General features: G+C 39.3%; 1 protein-coding gene across 7 annotated transcripts in view; it reads left to right on the plus strand.

The window, feature by feature from the left end:
* Nucleotides 1-27,615, plus strand: part of LOC108712992 (unconventional myosin-IXa) — a 76,252-nt gene that overhangs the window by 24,538 nt on the left and 24,099 nt on the right. For 4 of the 7 annotated variants that reach the window (XM_018255607.2, XM_041588369.1, XM_018255608.2 and 1 more), the window contains 18 exons: nt 136-198; nt 282-381; nt 1,485-1,541; nt 1,770-1,867; nt 2,794-2,920; nt 6,832-6,921; nt 7,564-7,686; nt 9,965-10,099; nt 10,334-10,455; nt 10,643-10,784; nt 11,506-11,698; nt 12,418-12,549; nt 21,830-21,905; nt 22,137-22,286; nt 22,869-22,908; nt 24,111-24,233; nt 24,354-24,434; nt 26,340-26,450. In XM_018255607.2, coding sequence (XP_018111096.1) covers nt 136-198; nt 282-381; nt 1,485-1,541; nt 1,770-1,867; nt 2,794-2,920; nt 6,832-6,921; nt 7,564-7,686; nt 9,965-10,099; nt 10,334-10,455; nt 10,643-10,784; nt 11,506-11,698; nt 12,418-12,549; nt 21,830-21,905; nt 22,137-22,286; nt 22,869-22,908; nt 24,111-24,233; nt 24,354-24,434; nt 26,340-26,450 — 1,963 coding nt within the window. The remainder of the gene's footprint in view (nt 1-135; nt 199-281; nt 382-1,484; nt 1,542-1,769; nt 1,868-2,793; nt 2,921-6,831; nt 6,922-7,563; nt 7,687-9,964; nt 10,100-10,333; nt 10,456-10,642; nt 10,785-11,505; nt 11,699-12,417; nt 12,550-21,829; nt 21,906-22,136; nt 22,287-22,868; nt 22,909-24,110; nt 24,234-24,353; nt 24,435-26,339; nt 26,451-27,615) is intronic. The other 3 variants (XM_018255609.2, XM_018255610.2, XM_041588370.1) reach the window with 2 other exon arrangements.

Genomic DNA, 27,615 nt, shown 5'->3' on the forward strand with positions numbered 1-27,615 from the left:
GATTCTCGGCAGAAATTTTCTGCATCTGGGTAAACTTTTTTACATATGGTGGTAGATGCTGCATGTCTTATAAATGCAATGTAGCCTTTTTGTTGTTAGGGGGGAACTAATTATATAAAAAATGTGTCTCCACAGAGCATATGTAGAAAAATATCTTTTAGAGAAGTCCAGGCTGGTTTATCAGGAGCAGCTGGAAAGGTTAGTGTAAATTTTGGCAAGACTACTTGAGCTGAGATATTGTGGCAGCATTAATGCTTAATTACCTCATAAATATTTGGCAGGAATTATCATGTGTTCTATTATCTTCTTACTGGAGCGAGTGAAGAGGAGAAGGCAGAGTTCCATTTGGAGCATCCGGAGAGCTATCACTACTTGAACCAGGTGAGAGATTGCTGGTGAGATTGGGGGGGGGGTATTGTTATAGAAATTATAAGTAATATATAATAGAGGTACAATTGAAAGAGTTTTCAAATTCAGGGCTTTCTGCTCGCTGGAAGAACCCCGGACCAGGGGGTTTCAGGTAAGGGTAGGGGCACACGGCGCGATTTCGCCGCGATTCTGCGCTAAGCGAGTTGTCGCTGCGTTTTTTAAGCCGAAATAGCTTTGCTAACTTTGGCGCTGGCGTCAATGCAAATCGCGGCGAAATCGATGCGCTAATTCACACGCGGCGATTCGTTTTCTATTGTCGTCCGAAGTTGCCTCGCTGGGCGTTTCCGGGCGACAGTAGAAAAAGAATCGCCGCGTGTGAATTGGCGCAGCGATTTCGCCGCGATTTGCATTGACGCCAGCGCCAAAGTTACCAAAGCTATTTCGGCTTAAAAAACGCAGCGACAACTCGCCCAGCGCAGAATCGCGGCGAAATCGCGCCGTGTGCCCCTAGCCTAAGTGCATGCAATCACTTGGGAGTGCCTAACTTTTCGCACCCCAAGTTAAAAGACCTTTCCTTCTCCTTTAAAGAAGAAGGGTTCAAAAATGAGGCACTTGAGCACAGCTGTTATTCCAGAATGAATTAACCCGTTTACTTTCCATTATTACTATTCCATTATTATGGCTTTGTGGAGGACCCTGTGTAATTGTGGGTAAATGATTGGCAGCAGTGGTCAGCCATTGAAAACAATCCATTTTGTAGAGCATTGTGCTCTACAAAATATCATATTTATTAATAAATATAAATATTATATTAGAAGAACAGTGCAGTGACCTTCCCGCAGATTCCAGAAACTGGTTGAGGCATATTAAAGCTGCACATTGTCTCATATACTATATATGAATGTTTCCTTTATTTGGCTTATTATTTATATCCCCTAATAGCACTATATATAGCAGTGATTATAGGCAAGTGCATACCTCAGAATTCAACTTTAGTGATTTGTTGAATATAGTTTTTAACATCTTTATTGCAGTATGAAGTATTTAAAAAGTCATGGTCAAGTACTGATGAATACTGCATGTGTTATATGCCCTTCATGTGTGTTTGTTTACAGAGGACGCGAAAGCCACAAAGACAGACCTGGGGAGAAAGTTACGGTGAAGATGAGACAGTGAGTATTAATTGAGGGGTAAATGTTTCTCCATTTTGCCTGGACATGGTATTTCACATTGCAAAATGCTTTCACTGCAAAAGTTCCTGTCTGTGTAGGTGATGTATTACTTTCTTTGTTCTTATGGTGCAGTGCTGGGTGTTTGTTGTAAAGCAGTAGTCATGTTTCATTATAAAACATTGTGTTTCAGTGCTGATTGTGCATTGTGAAATTCTGCTTTTGTTACAGGACTCTTTGGGAGGAGAGGGTGAGGATCTTAGACATGACTTTGAACGGCTGCAGCTGGCAATGGAGATGGTTGGTTTCTTGCCAGCAACACGAAGACAGTGAGTATGTGAGGGGTAGCCTGAGTTTGTGTGAAGCGTTTCATTTTTGTAGCGTGCCAATTTTTCTGTTTATATTAAAGAAAGGCACATTCCTGGTTTTAAAACAGCTATTGCCTGCACCATGTTAGGTGCTTTGACGTCTTCGGTAACAACTGTTCAGTGGCACATTTTTTGTATTTGTCCAACTTATGTTAAAAAATTGTTGGCCAGTGTTTGAACTACAAGCCTTGTTTTTAAATAGTTTTTGCAATCCAAGCTTCAAGTCTTGAATAATTCTGTGGCACTAAATGGACATTACTCTTAGGCTAATGCCATATGGGGTTGACTCTAGGTCTGCAGATAAACGAAGGCTGAGAATTAGCACCTACTGCTTTTTCCTTGCCTGCACCACTGTGTTGGGCCAGCTGCAGACACATTGAGTGGATTTCCGCACAGAAAAGTCTTAGTATGACCAATTCTTGGCCTGCGTTTATCCACAGGCTAAGTATCAGCCCCATGAACTACAAATTCAGTCTAAATTCACTAGTATTTTGATTTTAGTAGGCTTTCATTGAACTATCAATTTTTGTGCCTGTATCAAATATGAATCGGAGACCACATGTTCTTTCTAATATAAAATATCTATATTGATACCTTGTGTAATTTCTTAATTTGCATGTATTGTACTTAAGAGAAATGATGTTACATTTAAACTTGTTTTATTTTTCTGCTGAAAACTGTTGCTATTTTAGCACTTCGCATTGGCAGCAGGCTTATCCAGTGAATTCATTTTTATGGAATTGTTATCACTAGATCTGAATGTAATGCAGTAACAGCAGGTGTTTTGATAATGAGTCAGCACAGCTAAGTGAATACAAAGCTTTTATGTTAGCATATTGTTTGATTATTTTCTCACTGTTTATATTTCTCTTTCTTTCCACTCACAGGATAGTCTCACTGCTTTCTGCTATTCTGCATCTTGGGAACATCCAGTACAAAAGAAAGACTTATCGTGATGAGTCAATTGATATCTCAAACCCTGAGACCCTCAACATTGTGTCTGAGCTTCTAAAGGTAAATCCGGACATAACCTGTTGCTGTGGTTCTGCAGCTGTAATTATATGGCAGTTTATATAATCCTGACTCAGCTGGAAAGCTGTGCGATAGTTCAGAATATCTGGCAAGTGTCGATTGGCAATTGTGAAGGCAAGCTGTTTTTATGAAGAAATCTGAAATATTGAGCTGGAGAGCATAGGGCTGCAAAACCATGCCTCACATGATCCTTTTTTTTTTAAAAAAAAATACTACAGGGCTCATTTACTAAAGGGTGCAAGGTGCAAATTCTCACTTGCTTTTGCCCACATTACTTGCTGCAATAAAGAGCTGGCCACAGGCCCTGTATAAATGAGAAAGTTTTGCTTGCAGCTTCAGTCATTATACATCATTCCCATAAGTGCCAACTCCAGGGGAACTTAAAGTCTAGGGTTCCTATCATACTAACGTGTTATGGGCAATTTTAGGAATGGAGGAAAACAGTATCTAGAGGAAATCACTGCAAGGCAGAAGTACTACCCACTGAGTTACTGTAAATTGCAAATGTTGCTCATGGACAAAACAGCATTAATCTTTATATTAGGAAGCTAAAACAAAAAAGAGGTCACATTGCAAGACGGCTCTGTTCGCATAAAGCTCTTAAACTATAATGTGTTTTGCAAACCTAATTCTAGCACTAATTACCAACCATTCACTTACATAAACTAACTATAAAATGAGCCATAAAACACAATTGCACATAATAAAAACATTGTGTTGTCTGTATAGCTAATTTCCAACTGGACAGAGCATTACTCCTGCAATTCTTCCAAACTAACTATTTTAAAGGAAAATTGAATTTATATAAATATGGGGCTTGCCTATTTTCTCAGAGTACCATTGAATTATTCAATTATTCGGTTTATTTATCAAATGGAAATATCTATAAGATGAATGCATAACTTCAGTAGCTTATTTTGTTGTGTTGACTTTGGTTGTAGATTCCACCACTAAATAAAGTGCAATTGTCCCTTCTTCCTCGTCTTCTCTGAAAACATGGAAAAAAAAACAGTTATGCCTATGGAATACACCAGATAGATGCCATAAAGCTGTTACTGTTCTTAAGATAAATACATTTTCAAGTGTATCCAGAGTATCATTTCACTAATTTACCCTAGAAATCTGATAGAGGTTTGAAAAAATATGAATAGAAAGCATCTGAATAGAAAAATAATAAAGTAACTATAAAATTGCAGAGTTTTTAGATGCTGGTATCAGTACCCCCCCCCCCCATTTATAGGCTGGAAAGAGGCAGAGGAGGATGTCAGATAATATAAAAGAACTGTAGCTAAATGAAGGGAAATAGAAAATCTGCTAAGAATAGGACATATTATAACATTTTAAAAGTTAAATTAAAAACCCCCCCAGTTGTCCCCCATCAATTTTCCAGTTGTCCCCCATCAGCTTGGGCCCCAGTTAAAAAAAATTCTGAGATTTCTGTACTATGCATGCGCCTTTCTAGAACTTGCACAGAGGACACCTAGGAGAATGAAAGAAGATGACTAAACGGTACTCTGGAATGATATATTTTAAAGTTGAGCATCATCCCAGGGTTGCAGATATCCTCTACAATCAATTGGGGTGCATAACAACTTGATTTTGACTTTCCTTCTCTTAAAAAGTAAAAGACACTTTAAGACAGTAAAGTACAGCACAGGGACTGCCTTCCTGTTGTCCCCTATTATAAACTTGCGTGTACTATACACTGTTGTTTACATCCAGTATTGTTTTAAAGTGCAGCAATTCTTATGCAATTGGCACTAAAAGCAAATATGACATTGAATAAGTGGCCATACACGTAGAGATCCGCTCGTTTATCGAATTTGCCAAACTATCGCATCTCTCCCCTATATGCTCACCTTGAGGTAGGCAATACCGGGTTGATCCGATCGTGGGCCTTAGGTCCCAATGATCGGATCATAATGCAGGCCGACTTTCGTCCAGATATCAATCAGGGAAGCCTGTCGGAGGGTCCCACAGACGGACCTATAAGCTGCCGGCAGCTTTTATCGGCCCGTGCATGGCCACTTTTAGAGGCCATAGTTTGATACATTCCTGTGGATGTGCATGGATTGAAGCAACCATGAATATTCTTCATGGGCTGTGAAAGCTTCAGGGCAGAGACACACGTTGCAATTTGGGAAGATATGTCATCTGGGCGACAAATCTCCTCTTCTTTGGGGTGATTAATCTCCCCGAACTGCCTTCCCGCCGGCTCGAGTGAAAATCGCCGGCAGGATGGCACTGTTTTCCGAAGTCGCCCGAAGTTTCCTCGTGAGACGAGTAATCTCCCCGAATTGCAGTGTGTGTCTCTGCCCATATATCTATTGTTATTGCTACTCATTTCATTCTCAAACATGAATTTCCACTCATGCAGTGCAGAGTTTACGGGAACTATTTTATAGTCATCCTTTAATGGCCTACTGTTATCAGAAAGCAATCTGGTTAAGCAATTAGGGTTGGGCTGCATTTGCAGCAAAAATGTTCCTTCCAAACATAAACAGAAGTGAGTACAAAGTTGCCCCTGGGGCTGGACTTCCTGAGAGATTTACTTTTGATAGCACCACTAAGTGAGGCTCTGAGCCATGGCTGCCATGCTGTGCTGTTTGAGCAGATGTATGCATGTATGTATGCATGCATGCAGCATACCATCAATTGTTTGGAGAGTTCCCCAGAACATTGCAGTTTTCCACCTCGCCAGTTAAGTGGGGTTTCTTTGTCCTTTAAGTGGCAAGTGTAAAAAGACTAGAGAAAGAAGGCCCCTCACCCTCAGAGCTTACAGTTTAATTATATCTTGAAGCTTTCAGCAGCATACCTCCTGTTCTCTCTGCAATGCTAGTAGACTAAGGGGTAAATCTCTCTCTGCCTGTGTGGACTCTATTCAAGCAGGATAGAAGTTTTGCATTGTGTTTTGTATTTTTAGTCATACGTGTTTCCAAGAGTTTTGTAAGAAAGTTTGAACCATATTGTCATCTCATTTGACATTGTGGTGAAATTGAAAGGTTACTCGTAAAGTATAAAAACACAAAAGTGGCGGCTCATAAGGACAGTTTAGTCATCAATGTTTTTCCACAGTCAGACTACAAATTGCTGACCTCTGTTTGTTTTGTGTGAATGTAACCCCCATATCTTGAATTTTGCATAATGAAAGCAAATACAATTATGATTTTTGCAATGTATGAAAAATATTTTAATTGATTTTAAAGCTAAGTAATAGCTGTTGAAAGCAGTATCTGCCTGTCCTCTGCTATTCTCAGCACTGCTGACTATGTAGCCTCCAGCCAAAACTCCATTTCCCACTCTGCCTTGCACAGTGATTCTTTTCCCTTTCCAGGTCACAGAACATGCATGGATTGTAGGAACTGGCTGGAGAGGAACTGATTACTACAATTCTTACAATATTGTTTCAGTAGTACATGTAGTTGGACTGAACAGTGCAGAGAAGAAAAGGGAATTTTTAATTGAAAATGTTAGCTTAATGAATATTGAAAACATTTGCTAGGAATTCATTTTGCTTTCATTATTCTGACCCTTCAATTAAAATCCATAAAATAATAAAACTAATAACCAGCTGAGTTTTAATGAACATCTTTAGTGTATACATTTAGTTAGGCTCACTATCCTTTAACAACTCAACTGTGAGTTTGCCATTGGGTTAGTGGGTAAACCAGTATGTCTACTGCAGTTGTGGTGAATGTTAAATTCCACCCAAAGTATTTGTTCCATTTCACACTAATGGTACACCTCACTGTGGTTCCTTTTAACATAACTTGCTTCCTAAAAGTTATATGTATTTCTGTTATACAAACTATGTCATAATCTCTTTGTTTAATTTGAACAAGCAGGCAGACACGTGTCTTTGGCACCTGTGTATAATCCTTTTTCCTTCTCAGGTGCGGGAGGAGATGCTGCTGGACGCATTGATTACCAGAAAAACAGTCACAGTTGGAGAAAAACTAATCCTGCCATACCGCTTGCCAGAGGTTAGCATCAAAAAAGATATGTTTGGGCTGAATGGGGCAAAATAAGCGTATCCTACATAAGGGGTATATTCCAATGATGCCTACCACTTGTGGGGTGTAGTTGCCTTCTTTGAGTCACTTGTACTGTCTGTTGTAGGTACAGTGTGTGCAGGATCACAGTCCGTGTTATTAAGATAATGGTTAAGGTAAATGTGTGTATGTGTGGGGTTTCCAGGTACCTCCCTGGCATCTTCTTCTGGCAGCGTGTACAATGTATCAAAAGAAAATGGAGTCTTTGCCTGTTAGATGCTAAAGAGGGGGGGGGGGGTGTTTCCAGTATTTTATTGAAGGTGCAATTTACAAGCTAAGGTACATTTAAATTTATTGTTGTCTGCTATGAAGGAGCTTAAGCATGTACAACAAAACATACCATATGCTATTAACAAAAAAAGGTTTAAAAAAAGAACCTTTTTCATTGATGTCAGTGTGTATCTCCTCTAGAAAAACATTTGAATTTTGTAACTGCTGGAAAAAAGTTTCTCCCAGTTTCCAGTGCAGTAAGACAAAACTTTACCTGTAGACATTTTGTTTTATTGTATTGTTAATTCACTGGATAACATGTTGCATCTTGCAGTCTCCAATACATTTTCGTTGTTTCCCCAGGCCATCACTGTCAGAGACTCTTTGGCTAAGTCCCTTTATAGTGCTCTCTTTGATTGGATTGTTTTTCGTATCAACCATGCTCTGCTAAACATCAACAGCAAAGCCATAGAAGAGGGAAGCCAGGTAAGTGGATAAGGGAAAGGCGAATGTTAAATTGTAGACTGTGAAATACTTCAAAGCCTGCAACTGGAACACAGTGGTGAGAAGGAAATTGTGTAAGAGAGATGATGAATAGTTTCATTTGAGATGGTAAAGATAGGAAGTTATGGGCAATCACCTAGGGGGTATAAACGGTAGTTATTTTCTGTCCTGGGGGGGAATTCGCAAAAGTGGAGTTGAGACTGAATGCCATTTATTTTATTTTACTTTATGCCAAAGTGTTTTTAATGTAAATAAATGGAGTATAGCAATTTTGCCCGTTTTACTTCATCTTTCTGAATCCGATGTTATTAAAAAAAATGGTGTTAGAAGAAGCTAACACCTCCAACACCAGCCTCAAATTGGCACCAGTTGTACTGCAGATTTGAATGGATAAATTAGGTAGCTAACTCTGGTAAGACAGTTTCAGAAAATATAAGGTTTCTGAGACTAGACTAGACTAGCTTGGCTAGGCCACACAGGAAGACATTCAGGGAGATTAGTTGCCTGGCGACTAATCGCCGCGTCTAATCTCCCTGAATGGCTTGCTGGTACCTTGCACCCGCTGCATATGCGGCGACACGTTTTTCAAAGTCGCTCGTGAGGCAGTTTCGAGTGACTTTGAAAAACGTATCGCAGCGTGTGAATGCCAGGCGCAGGCGACTTTGGCGCTATCGGTGCAAGATACCAGCAAGCCATTCAGGGAGATTAGTCGCCTCAAAGACGTCCCTGAATCTTCCCATGTGGCCCTAGCCTAGAAGTATTGTTGCCACTGATCTGAGGGGATCTTTTTAATTTGTTTAAGATAAAATTATACTTATATGTCATGTGGTGCCAGAAGTATTCAGTTCTAGGCAACAGTCAAATGTCAGTGTCTTATGGCGATTCTTATTAATGATAATAAAAACTTACCTCTGCAGAAACAACTCAGTACATACAATTTGGTCACTATGACCCTCTCACTGAAAATTCTAGGGGCAAATCATTGAGCCCTGATACAGATATACTGTATACTGTAACTGATATAGCACATTTGTTTGTGCCTGTGATGAAGAAGAAATGTATGTAAGGGATATGGACAATATTTAATTGTAATGTTATTGATGTCATGAACCCTTCCGCCAGTACCTAATTAGTATGAACCTGTTCAGTTCAGTCTTGGCTAAAAATTAACTCAGTTAAGATGTGATTGGGGAATTTTGTTTGTTTAAAGGCTAAGTATGAATGAGATGTATAACTAATGGTAGTAAACGACCTTCAGTAAATAAATAGATCCACCCTAAACATATACTGTGCTGGGAAGTGTAATTAACTTGATCGCCAACTATAGCAGTATAAAGCTCCCCATAGATGCAACAATTCTTCTTGCCGAACGACCGATTTTGGTGAAGTCCGACCAATCCTTCGAAATTATCATGCTGTTAGTGGGATTCGAATGATCGTACATCTTACGATTTTTCGGCCGACACCTGTCAGGAAATCGATCGGCCAGGTTAAAAAATCTTTGTCGGTCCCAGTGCAATCTATCTATGTTTGCAGGGCCAAGCAGGCAGCTCCCCTTTGTTTACCTGGCAAATTGGTCTTTTTAGTTGATGGTCAATTCGTACGATCGTTCCGAGAAAATCGTGGTCTCACGATGAGGATCGGATCTTTTAAAAATCTCAACATCTATGGCCAGCTTAAGTTTACCCTTATATTGTTTGGGATTTAATGTAAATGTGTTTTTAGAGCATGCAATTAGTTTAAACATGTTTTGTACATATAGGTGCTGATCAGTGTGCCTAAATGTGAGACAATGTGAATACTGTATTGGAGAAAATGACTGCAGCTTTCTGTGTTGTCTATAAATAAGTCAGTTTCTGAGAAGCTAAGTCATTCTGTTTCTAAAAACACTACAATGAACAGAATATTAGTGAGACAAGACGCATTATTTCTAGTGCATACCTGTTTCTGCATGATGTTGTCTTCTAACATTTGTGCTGCTGATGTGAAATACAAAGACTTTTATGTACCACCAGCGGGAAAATCATTTCATCCTTTTAATCCCCCCCGTTCATTCAAATAGCAGATGAGTTTAGTTCCAATTATTAGTTCCATTATTTGATAGAGCTTTCTCTACGGGGGGATGGGGGGAATTTCTGGCTAATAATTTTAATTATATAAAAATTTTGTGGATAACAGAATGTGCTGTATTATCATGTTCCAAAAAGGCTACCATATTAGAATAACTCCTAGTCAGTAATGATATTATGCATTGTCCCAGACTCTCTCTATAGGGGTGCTGGATATATTTGGCTTTGAGGATTATGGAACTAACAGCTTTGAACAATTCTGTATCAACTATGCAAATGAACGACTACAGCATTACTTCAACCAACACCTTTTTCAGCTGGAGCAGGTAAGGATAGTGTGCAATTCCATGGGACTGAATGTGGAGATCAGTGTGTTTGTGAGCTGCTGAGGTATTAGAGACACAGTATATTTTACTTTACTATTGTTTACTATTACGTTGAGTCAAGCAATGTGTGCTGCTAATTATGTAAGTGTATATTCAGACTTCTGTTTTGTTGATTGATCTTGTTGTATAGCTATGCTTTTTCTGTTACAAAGCATTTTATCTTGGTTTTTATAGGAGCTGTATCACTCAGAAGGGATTAGCTGGAGCAATATCAACTACTCTGATAATGGCGGCTGCATTAGTTTGATTAGCAAGAAACCGACTGGTCTCCTCCAACTTCTAGATGAGGAGAGCAAGTGAGAAGTGGCACCTTTTGTCCATCTCCAGTGCTATTTCCTTTTCTTTCTTTTTCCCATCTTTATCAATATTTTAAGGAATATATTAATGCATGCACTTTCATTTTTCTTCTAAACATGTTTTCTTACCAAATACATAGTTTTGTCTGCTGTCTGTTTAATAATCTTTTTTTTTTTTTCTCTACAGCTTTCCTCAGGCCACTCACCAGACCTTGCTGGAGAAATTTAAGCGTCACAATGAACGCAACCCATACATTGAATTTCCAGCAGTCATGGAACCAGCCTTTATAATTCAGCATTATGCTGGCAAAGTTAAATATGGTGTCAAGGTGAGTTCTTAGTGATGATGCAGGTAACACACTTCTATTTTTGTTTCAACTGCTAACAGTAGTTTGCAGCAAAGAGCTGTGAGTTTACAATAAAGCTGCCATATATTTTGTTGAGCCTAATTATGTAAAACTGATAACATGTACGCCTTTTAGATTGCAGTGGTTATAGTACTGAAGAGGTCAAATGTTATTTTTGGCTCCGTACCTAGGATGAAAATAAAGCAAGACTCCTGTTGCCATTTTTTTATATAAATATATAAATTAGATTATTAATTCACATGTTCTGGTTTGCATAAGATTTCAAGCAAAATAGACCTTCTCAGGTACATAGCACTGCTCTGTGCTCTGTGATGTAAGTCCATTTCCAATAGTGTCACTAACTGCAGCAGCCAAAAACTTTTACTCTGTGATGCTACGATTTTGTTACTTCTTAATTATTTTTCTATTCAAGCCTCTCAACCAGAAAAAATGCACAACAAAAAGCTAAATAATTTAAAAACCACAAGAAGTACAAAAGACCGATTGCAAATTGTCCTAGAAATATCACTGTCTGCATCATACTAAAAGTTAATTTAAAGGTGAACATGCTCTTGTACAGAAACATGCATAGTTGGAAATAAACAGCCAAATACAGGGGATTCTAGAAGTATTCTTAAAATAGGCATAGAATAATGCAATAATGCTATACGATTTTCACTCCCATTAATCTCCCTGACTGTAGGATTTCAGAGAAAAGAACACAGATCACATGCGCCCTGACATTGTAGTGTTACTGCGCAGCAGCAGAAATGCTTTTATCAGAGGAATGATTTCTATTAGTCCTGTGGGTGCCTTCCGCTGGGCCCTGCTGAGAGCCTTCTTCCGAGCTGTGGAGGCATTTAAGCAGAGTGGAAAGAGCGGAAGCAAGAAGACTGGTAAGTAGTTACTTTAGCATATACTGCGACTAAATTAATGAGGAATTGTTATGTGTGTTGGTATTTAGCTAAATTAAAGGGGTGTCCAAGAGGACAGGTGAATGGTTATGATTAAAGAATCACAGAAGAGAAAAGCTTGTGTCAAGAAAATTAGCAGAAAATGGATGTGTACCAATTTAGCTGAGATATGGGTAAGTGGATAATACAGAAAAGGATTGCTTTATGGTAGGATGATTTATTTCTAAGTTAGAGTTGTGATTTGGTTCTCGTAATCAGCTATAGGTATTGCACTTGATATACACACGATAGTGCAAGAAGGATTGATCTAGGCCACATCTGGCTGAAACAGACATAATAGGAGAAAGTCTCTGCATTTATCTAAGCATATCAACTAAGCTCATAAGCCATAGATTTATTTACGTGGAATTATGCAGCACAGGATGATTGAACCAAGTTCACTACTAATGAGGAACAGACATAAGCAAAGCTCTGTTGCCTTCTTGGTTCAGTATCTGTCCCAGTTAAAAAAGTAGCCGGTCTCAAGCCCAATGGCATTTCAACTTCTCCTGAAAGAATGGTTAGCAGTCCATATTATTTGCCTCTTGTTTCTGGTAATGGAAGGCACATCGCTGGGGTATTCTTTCTCTATTTCTGCTGGGAGTTGGTTACTCTGCACTCTCTCTTAATCTGTCTTCTCTTCCTGTGTGTTTGCTCTCAAGGCTCGGGCCCCCCCTGTACACCGGGGCCCCCCGGCTCAGCTCACAAAGGCCTTTCTAGCTTTAGCTTTCTGCAGCACCCCGTCCACCAAAGGAGCTTACAGATCCTGCAAAGGTGTCAGACCGACCAATACAGTAAGGCTGCCATCCCACAATCCTCTGCAACTGCATATTTACATGCACACACAGCTTACTATCTCCAAACCCTCTGAAATTTTTTGAACATCTGTTTTCATAGTCTTCCATCCCTCGTCTTACACTCTCATAAAGCTATGTACGAGCGTGCTTCTGTCCAAAATTCTCTTGACCGCAAACAACACAAGTTTCCATTCAAGAAACTTCTTGCAATATGTGGATATATGCAGGGCAGTGTACAAGCCAGGGTTAGAGCTTATTTTCTTTCTTTCTTTTTTTTTTCCTTTATGGGTACGTTAATTTGTGTATGGCTGTTTTTTCCCTCTTCTATTCCATTTTCATTTCCTTATTTAATAGATCTAATTTAAGATCTTGTTTTATATATTAAACACTGCACAAGGTGCAAATCATATTATTATTCTTTTGTGCTTTGTTTCATATCTTTTTAGTTATAGATATGAATGCAGCCTGATATTCTGACATGCATAAATTGTGCATAAAATGCAATATTAGGTATCATAAATAGTCTGTTTGCTCCTATTTTAGCTATAACCCCAGAATTGTACATTGCCCTGGTGGTCAACAGGCTGCACATAACTAATAACAAAGGCTTCCATCCAAAAACATTTCCTCAAAAAAATTATTGCTCAAAAAATTATTTCTCACTGTACATATACACCTCCTTTTCAGAATGTCTGTAACTAACTACTTACACCTATTCTGAGCATTTACAAAGATAAATCTAATAAGCATGTAGACCTGGCAATGCAAATGTATGTAGAGAAGAAATGCCCAGTGCATACTATTTACTTAAGCATATTTTCCATCATAAAATTGCAATTCATTTTAGGAATTGCATAATGCTTGTCTGACTACCCCAACCAGTGTATGCAATATAGCAGGCTCCTGTCATATATCTACATGCAAGTTAGTAGAAGATTAAATGTATTTGTTTCTATATATACCCATTAACTTGTTTTTCCTTTTAATATGTTTGTTGTTATATGAATATATAACAACATATGCACATATTAAGGAAATCACACCTTCAAAGGGAAAATATATATTTCCTCTTTTTTAAATCATTGTCACACAAATGATCATGATTTTTTAGCTTTACTTTTACACAGTTATACTTGATTCCACAGATTGTAGAGCAAACCAATATAGTATGCCTGTGGTCAAAACGGGTCATTTCCTGATGTCTCATTAGGTTCACAGAGTGATCCAAACCTTTTTAATTGTTCTATTGAGAAGTGGTAGATTCTCTATAAAGCAGATGTACTTCACAATGGAGATTACTCTGCAGGCGCTTACAAAGCATTTCTTGTGACTCTGGGATAAACTGTCACGGATTACTTTTAATCTATGGAATCATGTATATCTGTGTAAAAAAAATATTACTTTTAGAATTATTTATGCAATGCAAAAGCCCAACTGAATAAGCTTATGCTAAAGAGGTATACTTTCCCTTTAAGATGGTGCTCACATTTATTTGCAAACTCTACATGTCACTAAAATAACACATTTTGAGATGCTCAAGGTAAGTTTAGACCTAAAATCATGAAGGTAAGAGTTACAACAAGGGTAACAGTAAGGTGTGCAACCGAATATTTATTTTTTAGTAATTTATTTTGCATACCTTACAGCCTAGCAGGAGGAAGTAGTTAGTTGCTTTTACTGACACAGTACTTTAAAAGTATATGATCATAATGACAACACTCTATTATAGAAACATATTAATCAGGGGTAGGCAGCCTTCAGCACTCTGACTTTTACAGAGGTGCATACACACTGCAGCTGACTTTAGAAGCACACACATATACAGTACAAACCATTGCAGTGCAAGACACAGTGCAAGTTGCACATCCTATGTATATCAGTGCAAGCCTTAGTGTGTGGAATCTATGGGCTGCAGATTTGCTCCAGCACTGACACCGGTATCTGCAACAAGCGAGCAAACGCAAACAATTTGTATTCTGACAACAGTATACCCTTTATGTGGGTTATTCACTGTGTTATGCAGATACACATATGCACCCTGTTGGACAAGTGAAATCGGTATTTCGGTCCTCTGGCCCATTTCACACATATAAACTTATGATGTTGCTTTTAGGGAAAAGTCACCCCTGTTTTTGGCATAACTGAAAGTATTCTGTTAATAGTAATGTGCTGCCTAAGCAAATATTTACACATTGTTTCACTTATAGAAACTTCTTTTCTTACAATACATTTATTTAGAGATTCATTTGTACCTATGTGCAAACAGGGCATCCACACTATGACTGCATATATCTTTCAACACATGCAAGATTTTCCCAGAATCCTCTTACCAACTTGCCCATCTGTACTTTACATGTAAATCTTATTCTTGCTATGCTTAAACACAGACACGGAATCCCAGTTCTGTTCTAAATACACTTTCATAAAGCATTCCTTATGCATGCCAATAAATATGTATGTGTGCCTCTCTGTGTATACTTATACCCTTATACACATTTCTCTAACTATATATACTATAAATATGAATGTTCAGTCTAATTCTGGGTATCCTGCATTATCCACTTTCATTCAGTTTTATCACTTGAAGTTATTATTAATAGCAGTTTGCTTCAGCAGTTGTAACGACTCACCCTGGTGGTCTAGTGGTGTGGCGGGGACGCCCTCTATGTGCGCCGTTATCTAGGGCGCGCGCGGCGTGCTTCTGCTGTATTTATAGGCGCAATGGCGTGAAATTCCTGGTGCCTCTATACTGTTTAAAGCTTCTGTATTCTGTGATCTGATTACCTGTTTTGACCACTGCCTGTTGTAAGACTATCCTGACTTCTGGAATCCTGACCTGCCTGGTGACCGACTCTTCTGTATCCGTACCTCCTCTGATTGATCTCCTGGTTTGACCCATGCCTGTCTGACTCCGCTTGTACTCTGCCTGCCTCGACCTAGCCTGATTGACTACGCCTTTTGTCTACGCCTTGTTATGCGACCTACTGCCCAGAGACTTTGCTTTACCATCGTGCCTCTTTGCTCGTCCAGAACCTTTCGCTTGGCACCTCTCTTAATAAGACCTGGCGGCATCCGATTAGCTGAGGGCTCCTCCCGAGGTGAAAGGCGGCTGTTAAAGGCGGAAGCAAGAGCTGAGAACAGGGTGCTTAGCATTGGTTCTGGATTTAGGGTGTCGATCGTGACATTATAACAGGCCAGAATGGAAGGCGAAGGTCACGCTGCCGCTGCTCCTTCTACCACTGAAGTGCTCCTCACTACTCTGCTACGGCGCTTGGAGGATCAGGAGCGGAAGCAAGATTATCTGATGCAAGGCTTTCATAACCTGACTTGCAGACTGGACACTACGCAACAGACGCCAAGTCCAGTACTTTCACCTCTTGTTGCCGTCCAAGTGGGTTCTCCTGCTGTTATGGGTAATATTCATAAACCCCATGAACCCAAAATTTCTTTCCCTGAAAAATTTAGTGGGGATAGAACCACATTTTTTGTCTTTCAGGAGGCATGCAACCTATACCTGAGTTTTTTTTTTCACTCCTTTACTACCGGGGAGGAAAAAGTGAGGATTGTAATGACCCTATTACAGGGTGACCTTTAAATTTGGGCTCTGGGCCTCAGGGCTCTGACCCTGCCTGTTTTTCCCTTGAAGCCTTCTTTAACACCATGACGATACCGCAATTCGTAAATTACGCCAGGGAAAACGGTATGCAGAGGTGTATTGCACTGAGTTCCGCCGGTGGGCTGTAGAAACTGGTTGGAAGGACATGGCTTTTAGTATCCAATTCCGGATAGGGCTCTATGATACTGTCAAAGACAGGTTAGTAAACTACCCTCTATCTACTAATTTGGATGATCTAATGTCTCTTGCCATCCAAGTAGATAGAAGACAGAGGGAGAGAAGGGGTGAGAAGGGTACTTCCTTTCCTACTGGGTTTGCTAATGTTAAGCCATCTAACCCCTCTGTGCCTCTACCTCAGGAGGAACCCATGCAATTGGGCATAAATCATCTAACTCCTGAGAAAAAGGTCCACAGGCGGTCTCAGGGTCTGTGTATTTACTGTGGGGAGAAGGGTAATTTTCTTAATCAGTGTCCTAAGAGGTCAGGAAACTTCAAAGCCTAAATGGAGAAGTTGAGCTCCATTTGGGTCGAGAAGTTTCCTCTCCACAATTTTCCTCTAGGAATGGTACCTGTTAATTTAACCTGGCCTAAGGGCTCTGTTAAGGTTTCTGCTTTTGTGGATTCTGGGGCGGCAGGGAATTTTTTGGATGCTGCCTTTCGCAGTAAGGTTTAATATTCCTCTAACTCCTTTAAGTCCTCCCATGAGAATCTTAGCCCTTGACAAAAAGCCTTTGGGGTCAGGTTTGGTAACCAAAAAGACTGCGATCTTGTCCATGTGCACCAACAACTTGCACTCTGAGGAGTTATCCTTCTATGTTATTGAGGATGCTGGTTCTTCTCTAATTTTAGGTTTATCTTGGTTATGGGTACATAACCCACATACTGATTGGGTAACTGGGTAAATTCTTCAATGGGGTCAAAAATGTAAGGGCTCTTGCATAAATGTTCGTCAATTGATGGCAGTCACATCCCAAGAGGGTTTACCTGCGGCTTATGCTGATTTCTCTGACATGTTTTCTAAAAAAGCCGCAGAAACTTAGGCACATAGGCATTATGACTGCCCAATTGACCTCATTCCTGGGTCTACTCCCCCTAGAGGGAGAACTTATCCTCCTTCTTTGCCTGAAGCCCAAGCAATGAAAGAGTACATCAAAGAAAACCTCGAAAGAGGTTTCATTAGGCCCTCTAGTTCCTCTGCTGGTGCTGGGTTCTTTTTGTGGGCAAGAAGGATGGAGGTCTTGGCCCATGTATCAATTATAGGGGGCTTAATAAAATTACCATCAAAAAATGCTATCCCCTTCCGCTGATTTCCGAACTATTTGATCAGGTCAAGAATGCTACTATCTATCCCAAACTTGACCTTAGAGGTGCATATAAAATGTCTGGGAGATGTTGTTCAGGTTAAGGAAGAATAATTTATTTGCGAAGCTTGCGAAGTGCACTTTTGAGGTTTCTTCTGTTCAATTTTTGGGGCATCTCAGGTAAGGGTCTAGAAATGGATCCTGGGAAGGTTAAGGCCGTACTGGATTGGGCTCAGACTCTTTCTTTATGTGCAACCCAAAGGTTCTTAGGTTTTGCTAATTACTATCGTCAATTCATTAAAAACTTCTCTTTGGTGGTGTCTCCAATCACGGATCTAACCAAAAAGAGTGCAGATCCAAGTATGTGGCCTCCGAGGCTATTCAAGCTTTTGAATTCCTCAAACAAGAATTTGTGTCTGCTCCATCACCCTGATGCCACTCTTCCTTTTATTGTAGAAGTTGATGCCTCAGAGGTTGGGGCAGGGGCGGTCCTTTCTCAAAGGCATCCAATAACCAACAAGGTGCACCCTTGTGCATTCTTCTCTAGGAAATTTGTACCTGCCGAGACCAATTATGACATTGGAAATAGAGAATTGTTTGCTATCAAATGGGCCTTTGAGGAATGGCGACACTTGTTGGAGGGGGCTAAACATACTATAACGGTCTTTACTGACCACAAAAACATCTTGTACATTGAGTCTGCTAAGCGGTTGAATCCTAGGCAGGCTAGATGAGCTTTATTTTTTACCTGGTTTAATTTCTCTCTCACATACAGGCCTGGTTCCAAAAACACTAAGGCAGATGTACTCTCTAGGCGTTTTAAATCTAACCTGTCTGAACCTAGTGAGTGTATTGCATCATTCCGGGTGAGTTAATTGTGGCAGCTCTGGGATCAGACCTTGCCACACTATTGTCTTCAGTTCAATCTTCTGCCCCTGTAGAAACTCCCTCCGGGAGGTTATTTGTACCTGAGGACTTAAGGGAACAGGTTCTGGGTGAGGCTCATAATTCAAAAATGACGGGACATCCTGGTATTTCTAAGACTGTGTCTTTATTGTCTCTCAATGTGTGGTGGCCCTGTCTGTCAGAGGTCAAAGTCTTATAGGAACCTGTCACAGGAATTGCTAAGGCCATTACCTATTCCTGACAGACCCTGGCCCATATGTCTATGGATTTTATTGTTGACCTCCCTTCTTCTCAAGGGACAGTGATTTGGGTGGTAGTGGATAGGTTCAGCAAAATGAGTCATTTCATTTCCCTCCCACACCTCCCATCTACTAAGTCTTTGGCTGGATTATTTATTTCTAATATTCTAATTCTATTCTTATTTATTTCTAATATTTTCAAATTACATGGTTTTCCGGTCAATATTGTTTCTAAATTTTGGCGACCATTCTGCTCTCTGGTTGGGATTGATTTGTCTTTTTCTTTCGCATACCACCCTCAGACTAATGGACAAACTGAAAGGGTTAATCAGTCCCTTGAACAATTCTTAAGGTGTTGTGTGTCTGACAACCAATCCTCATGGGCTGAATTATTACCCTGGGCAGAATTTGCTTACAATAATGCTACTCATGCTTCTACTGGTCAATATCCGTTTTTTATCGTTAATGGCTTACATCCAAAAGCATTTTTTTTTTGGTTCATTATCCTCTGTACCCTCTGTCAATTCTTCTGTCAAACAATTTACCAAGATCTGGTCTGGGGTGCACGACTCTCTTTCTGCAGCTACAGCCGCTCAAAAGAGGGCAGCTGATAGGTCTCGTAGAGAGGCACCTAAATATCAGGTAGGAGACTCAGTATGATTATCCACAAGAAACATCAAACTTAAGGTTCCCTCACTCAAGTTGGGGCCCAGGTTTATTGGTCCATATCCGATTACTGAAATAATCAATCCTTCTTCTGTTTATCTCAAACTACCTGATAATTTTAAGATCTCTAATTCTTTTCATGTCTCTCTGTTAAAACCAACCTCACAGGTTCTTTCAGTAGGAGAGAGGAGAGCACTCTGACGCAGATTAACTGCTTGTGATTAATATTTATTTAAGCTGCTATACACAACATGTTTCGGGCTGTAATTGCCCTTACAGCCCGAAACATGTTGTGTATAGCAGCTTAAATAAATATTAATCACAAGCAGTTAATCTGCGTCAGAGTGCTCTCCTCTCTCCTACTGAAAGTTCAATTGTTTGGGATGTTCGGTACATCTATTCGGGAGGATTGATGCATTCATTCATCAGGTGCTAATTGGCAGAGCGCGGATTCCCTACTTCCACCAACCTCACAGGTTCGTCCACAATCCTCTCCCAGTGTTGGTAGAGGGTCAGCCTGAATTTGTTTAGGGCTGATTGTCTCAGGAAACAGTTCCATCTTAAGTTTCCTGAGAGACCTGGGGGTCCGGTGGCCCCTTCTCGGGGGGGGGGTAATGTAACGACTGGTCTAGTGGTGCGGCAGGGACGCCCGCCGTGCCATTGGCGGGGACGCCCGACACACCACTCCTCTGGGGTGCGTGCGGTGCGCTTCTGCTGTAATTATAGGCGCGTGCGCTCTGGCATGATGACGCCAGCGCGCAATGGCGCGAAATTCAAATGTATTTAAAGGCACATTTTGTATTTTTTCACTGCCCGTTATGTTTCCTCATTGTGAGTTCCTTGTGCCTCTGTGCTGTTTAAAGCTTCTGTATTCTGTGATCTGATTACCTGTTTTGACCATTGCCTGTTCTAAGACTATCCTGACCTTGCCTGGTAACTGACTCTTCTGTATCCTTATCCCCTCTGATTGATCTCCTGGTTTGACCCTTGCCTGTCTGACTCCGCTTGTACTCTGCCAGCCTCGACCTAGCCTGATTGACTACGCCTTTTGTATACGCCTTGTACTGCGACCTACTGCCCAGAGACTTTGCTTTACCATCATCCAGAACCCTTCGCTTGGCACCTCTCTTAATAAGACCTGGCGGCTGGCGGCCGAGGGCTCCTCCCGTGGTGAAAGGCTGCTTAGCACTGGTTCTGGATTTAGGGTGCCGATCGTGACACCAGTATTGTGAATGGCCTGACTAGTAACAACTGCAATGTGCAAGGTATGAAATATACCGTTGTAGCATGAATGCCCTTTTTTTTATATTACTGGTAATTTTGCTGCCAGTACAGAATATCATCTTGGCATTCTATTTCAACTCAAAGCTATATAATATATAAGTATGTGTCTCTTTTTACATTGCTGTCAACCTTGGAGTCAGCATTCAGATTTTTTGTGTCGCTTAATGAGACCTTCACCTTTTCTAGTAATGATAAAAATCACTGAATGAGTAGACAAATGCAAGATTATGTATAAATGCATGCTGGGCGCTTTCACTTTCTGGTGCTGCTAGCCCATTAAGTTGAGATGCTCTGCTTGCAAGTACATGTAGAAACCCATAGGTTGGGACCAGACTTGCTATATGTTGTACTTATATGATGTAGTTTAAATCTAGAGAGAACAGACAAAAAATAATCGTGTTTTTGGCACTCTAGTTAAATTGCAAGCGCTATAGATCATCATTTTCAACAAGATCTCCTGCTTCCATTACATAGAACAGACAGAGCAATTAGCCAGCCTAAACTAGGTGTGGGACCCAGAAGTCTTCTGGGGCAATGGAGCATATTTCAAAAATAAAAACTAGTTAGGCCAGATAAATTGAGAGCTTATTTCGCTTGCTCTGTTTGCTTTTAACTATGTTCTTTGCATGGCCTGGCTAGGATGTTACAATGCGTTTGATAGAAAAGCATGCGTCATACATGTGAATGTGTCTCCTGCCATCTCCCCATGTCACCATGGAATGCTGCCTGAAGCCCATGCTATCTGTCTGCTTCTCTTTACCACTTTATCTTTCTCTCCCTCTTCTTTTATGTTCTTTTATTGCTAACACAATTTTGAGTCTGCAGGAAAAATGTGAAGCTGAGCACCTGAACTGTCTCACATACACCGAACAATGTGAATAATTAATAACAAGAAAAATAATAATGATTTTTCTAATGCCTAGAAACACTCCCTGGTAATGCCACATGAACATACGTATACATAAATGCATTGACATAAAGTTCTAATAAGGGAGGGACATAAGAATTGTAACTTATTAATATATACAGAGACACATCATTCTATCACAAAAATACAGAAATGGCTCACAACTGACTCCAATATAGATGAGAAATGGTACTTTACTGCATGCTGCACACAGATATGCAAGATGTTTTTTTAACATAGGGAATGGATACTCTGTTGATTATCTATCCCTGGGACATAGATCAAATATTCAGGCCAGGAGTGAAGAGACTCCTGAAACCAACTGTTTGCCATATAATCATATGATTTTTCTTTACAGATATTCCTCGCCGGACTCCTCGCACTCCCCTTTCTGACCTGCAGGGAGCAAATACTATCCAGGATAGGAGTCCTAAGTGAGTAGTGCCAATCAGAGAAGCATCTTTCATTTATTTGTCTCTTTTAATAAATTGTCTTGTATTCATGATTGTTTAACTTCACATCTGTTATTATCTTTTTAGTTCTCATCTTATAAATGCTCATTATAACTGTGGTTGCCAGTCCAATCTTCATGCCATTCTATTCTTCAACTGTCCTTATGCTATCAAACTTTCAGCTGCTTAATCTGAATTGATCAATTATTTCAGAGAAATGAGCTGGACTGCACGAAGGCAAAACCGGCTCTCATCATCTAATTCCTACCTGGAGGGTGGTGGTATCTTCATTAGTTCCTCCAGCTCCAACCAGAACAACAGCACTGACAGCAAATTGCTGGAGAGGGCCCAGGGAATCCTCATGTAAGACAGTAGAATGTGGGGGAGAGGGGCATTGCCATTTACAGATAAAAGGTTGGCATAGACAGCAAAGTGGTTTTGTGCAACCTGCTGATCATAACATCAGTGATTATACCTATGAGAGGTCAAATTATCCTTTTAATGCCCAGATAGGCCCTAGCAGACTTGCTGCATATTTAAAACAATACCATCATAAGCTACAGTTATTTTCCAGAATGTCTGATAAAATGTATTTAGTCCTCAGTGGGGTTTTTGAATACAAGCTGGAATATTAGGGCCCACATACAAACCAATGCTGATTTGGGGAAAAAATATTAGGTCATTGGCTCATGAAAATATATAATCTCGGTCAGTTAATGTTTGCAGAGTTGCATGCTCTACATGGGGCTTTCTTTTAATTGAATTTAAAAGGCATTAAGCTAACATCAATTAGTTAGTTTTAGTAGGCATTAAAAGATAGTAGCTGAGCTTGGACCACATAAAATAAAACTGCGGGGCTATAACATCTGTATATTTAATTATATATATATGTATAAGGATGGAGTTACAATTTGATTGTATAAATAAATATATGTTTTATTTTAGGAGAAGCAAGAGCACAAAAAACAAACCTGCTCTACCAAAGGTGGGTCAACAGAAAAATTCTTTTTTTGGGGGGGGGGGGTAAATAATACAGCTGTGCTAACTTAGTATGTAGGTGTGTTTTCAGTAAGCCCATAGGTTCATCTTACTAGGGGTTACTTTTGCTGGCTAGAAGGTGTCTTTATTGTTTGTTATTATTGTTATATAGTATTTGGCAATATAAAGTAAAGAAACCTATTTTAAGCCAGGTTCAAAAAGCAGATGCTAACTACCCTGTGCAACAGCTTCAAGCAGAATGCCCTTGCCATTTTGTTTTTTTTTTTATGCTTCCAACAACAAGCATTCTGCCATGTGCTATAACTAAGCTTCCTGTAAACAGTATGCACAAACCTACTAAAATTATTTCTCACACAAATTTATATATATATATATAGATAGATAGATAGATAGATAGATATAGATATAGATATAGATATAGATATAGATATAGATATAGATATAGATATAGATATATATATAGATATAGATATAGATATAGATATAGATATATTGTTATTGTATTAAGATAACGCCTTCCGTAGGACATGTAATTCCTCCATGTTTTGCTGCTGCTGTTAAATGCATTAGGCATGGCATTCTCTTTAAAGGCTGCTATGCCAGTGGACAAGGGTAAAAGTAGATTTCGCAAAGTGAGTAAATGAATATTGTCTTCAAGCTGAAATGCTGGTGTGTTATGCTAAAGCAGTTTTTTTGGCTTTCAGCAAAGTCTTGAAATGTTGAGAGCATTGAATAGAATGGGCTCTCACTGGAGAAGCCACAAATATATTATTAGTATCTTTATATAGCACCAACAGATTATGCATATTAGACTAAAAATGGAGTTTACAGTCTATAACCCTATATAAAACACACAGACACTCACACACACACATGATAGGGATTCTGTTAGAATCACTTTAAAAGGAGCCCAAAATCCCATTCATGGCATTATTGGAGGGCTTCTATATTGCAATATGAATTAATTCAGCAATGCAAATTCAGTTACTACCTCATGCTTTATGAGGATATAACACCCATTTCCCAATGTGACTATGGGGCTAAATATGCTCTTTGTGCACTGCTGAATTAAGCCATGGGCAGCATGATGACTAGCATTTTTCTTAGTATATGTGCAGTGACCAACATGAAAGAATACTGTTTGTGTAATGCAGGCCCAACTTGTGATATTGTTTTTCCTTATCTTAGCATCTGTTGGATGTGAAGTCCCTAAAGCATCTCTCCAATCTTACTCTACATGATCGTATTACCAAATCTTTACTGCATCTCCACAAGAAGAAGAAGCCTCCTAGTATAAGTGCACAGTTTCAGGTTAGTACTATCCTTCCAACCGAGTCTCATAGTTCCAGTTAAATTCAGATTCCTGTTTCCCTTCTTTTCTCAGGTTTTCCCCTTTGTCCATAATCTTATACATCTTTGTTATGTTTTCAGACTTCCCTTAACAAGCTGATGGAGACTCTCGGGCAAGCAGAACCTTATTTTGTAAAATGTATCCGATCCAATGCAGAGAAGGTAAGAGTAGGCAGTGACCATAATAGATCAGTGATGCCACACAGGTGGTCTTGGGGCCACATGGGGAACCTTAATTAGGTGTGACCTCCACAAAGTTTTTGCCTGCCGTCTTCACAAATTTCTGAATATGTATGAATGCACATAAAATAAAAGACAGAAGATAATCATGTCCGAGTGTGTTCCAAACTGCAAATCTTGATGTTTCTACCTTAATGAGAGAAGATAAAGGCAGCTTAAAATCGCCTACCACTAAAATACTGAATTTTACTAAAGTGAAACTAAATTTCAATTTTAGTGCCTTTTACATGCAAGTGTTTTTCCCTTACCATGATTATAATTGTAGATTGCTGACCACACGTGGGCACGTTAGACAAAGATCTACTCATTTGTCTGCTTTGACAAAGTTATGGCCAGCTTTACAGAGTGGTTAGCAAACATTAAAAGATATAATTGAGACCCCACTAATATGTTACATTGAGAAGTATAACAGATTGATAGTTTTGTTTTGCTGAAAGCCAAATGGAGTCTTCTAGAAGATTCCTCTGGTCTACAGGCAATTTTTATACTGTTCAATCTAAGCTGCTTAGTTAGTGAGTGAAATGGTGATTAATTCAGTTTGACCTTTATCCAGTCATGGAAGGCTAGAGCTGAAAGACAAAAGTAACTTTGTATGCTGTTTTAATATTTCTACATGTCAAACTTCGCAATATACAAGCACTATTTTTCCTATTTCTTCTTCAGTTAACCCCATGCTTTTTTTTTTTGTTGCTCAAAGAAGATTTTATTGAAACAGTTTTGTCACAGCAATGTTATAGAGTTAACCTCATGCTTTTAATGCCTTCTTTTCTGTTCTTTTCTTTTTCTTCATGTTCACATGTTATAGGCACAGTTCTGTTGTCATGTTTGGCTGCAGTAAAGTTAAATTTTATTTCCAAATATATGTATGTATAAATTAAAAGTATACTAGGCAGCAACCAGGTAAATAAAGCAAATAATGAAACTGCACTAAACTGGCAAAAAATTTTAAGTAATCCAGATAATGTTACAAAAAGAGAGGATGCTCTCCATGAGACATGATTGAACTGTTGTCTACAGCCCCCTGTATGTTTTCACGTTGAGTAGGTAACTAGATGCCATCTATTACAAGCCATTATATGAAAAGTGAATGTTAATGCTACAGAGAAAAAAAGAGAAAATGCAGCCAATGGAAAGAAATCTGTATATGAAATGATAATAATATAAAAATACAAGTTATACTAAATAAATTGATCTGTAGTATTGAGTGTAGTATTACAGATGTGGGAACCCTTATCTGGCAACACATTATATTATATATAGAAGTCTATATAAGCAAATAATAATTATAAATAATAATAATTTTTACTTCTTTTTTTTCTGTGATAATAAAACAGTAGCTTGTACTTTATGGTTACTATGCTAAATAAATTAATATTTGTGGAAGAACAATCCTATTGGGTTTATTAAGGGGCCCCATTCATTAAGTTCGAGTGAAGGAATAGAAGAAAAAATGCTTCGAATTTCAAAGTGTTTTTTTGGCTACTTCGACCATCGAATGGGCTACTTCCACCTTCAACTACGACTTTGAATCGAATGATTCAAACTAAAAATCGTTCGATTATTCGACAATTCGATAGTCGAAGTACTGTCTCTTTAAGAAAAAACTTCGACCCCCTAGTTCGCCACCTAAAAGCTACCGAACTCAATTTTAGCCTATGGGGAAGGTCCCCATATGCTTGGCTAACTTTTTTTGGTCGAAGTATAATCCTTCGATCGTTGGATTAAAATACTTTGAATCGTTCGATCCAAAGGATTTAATCGTTCGTAAATCTAGAAATGATTTCTTGTCAGATTTGATTGTCTTCATTATAATTTTTCTCTTTCAAGGTACCAATGCGTTTTGATGATACTTTGGTCCTCAGGCAGCTGCGTTACACAGGAATGCTGGAAACAGTCAGAATACGCCAGTCAGGCTATAGCTGCAAGTACCCATTCCAGGTGAGATGGTGGGTTGTTTACTTAAATATTTGCCATTAATTTTATTTGTAATGTATCCAACAGATGCAAGCTATTTAACTGATTATACGTGCAGGCAAATTAACACGTATCTGGCAACTGCAGGCAGTTGAAATGACTATAAGAATCATCTATAATAAGAACCATCTGGTAAAAGGTACCGAAGCATTAGGGCCCTCACTACCAGACTGTGTAATAGTTTCTTCTCTGTTAACTTAGTATGAGGGCTCAGCTTGCGCCAGAGAAACTTTAGTATCCTGTCCCCAACTTTATGTCCTTACTAAAGTGTATAGTCTCAATACTTCTTGGTATAGGAACAGATACTCCAATGCAGAAACTGTGCTGCAGCATTTATTCAACACACAGTGTTGAATAAATGCTGCAGCGGAGTTTCTGCATTGGAGTATCTGTTCCTATACCAAGAAGTATTAATAGTTTCTTCTCCCAAGCCATAAGGCTCTTGAATACTCAGGGACTGGACAGATCTCTCTCTCACACACACACTCCATCTGACCTTACTATATACCACAACGTTACACAGCCACTGTACGCCATTGTATAAATAAATAGCCATTGGATACAATTGTTTTCTATGAGCACATCTGCACTTTATCATGTTCTTTATCATGTTCTTACTACTATCATATCACAATGATACACCCATCATGTCTGACATTGCATTATTTACTTAACATATTACTGTCTTGTCTTGTCCCTGCACTATGCTGTCCTGTCTTGCAGGAGTTGCATTTTTGCATACATATTTTTGCACTTGCACTTTTTGTCCGGTGCATCTATGTTGTGTGTAGCACCATGGTCCTAGAGGAACGTTGTTTCGTTTCACTGTGTACTGTACAAACGTATATGCATGAAATGACAAAAACTCACTCTTGAAACAGACCTCAGGGCAGGTCATACTTTGAAGCCCAGACAAGTGGACAGCTTTAGCTTCAGAGGTCAGATTTTTACCCCAATAATAACTCTTAGTGCACGATTGAGCAATTTTTACTATATCTCTTTTCTCTTAAGGGTTATATTACAAATTGCAGGTATGAGTGCATTTCCACCCAAAAAATACACATGGCTAACATTGGCCCATGAGAGCTGATGGGTGTTCCCTGCTGGCAGAAATAACCATGATTTATCA

The sequence above is a fragment of the Xenopus laevis genome, chromosome 3S (genome assembly GCF_017654675.1).
Source record: "Xenopus laevis strain J_2021 chromosome 3S, Xenopus_laevis_v10.1, whole genome shotgun sequence".
NCBI lineage: Eukaryota > Metazoa > Chordata > Amphibia > Anura > Pipidae > Xenopus > Xenopus laevis.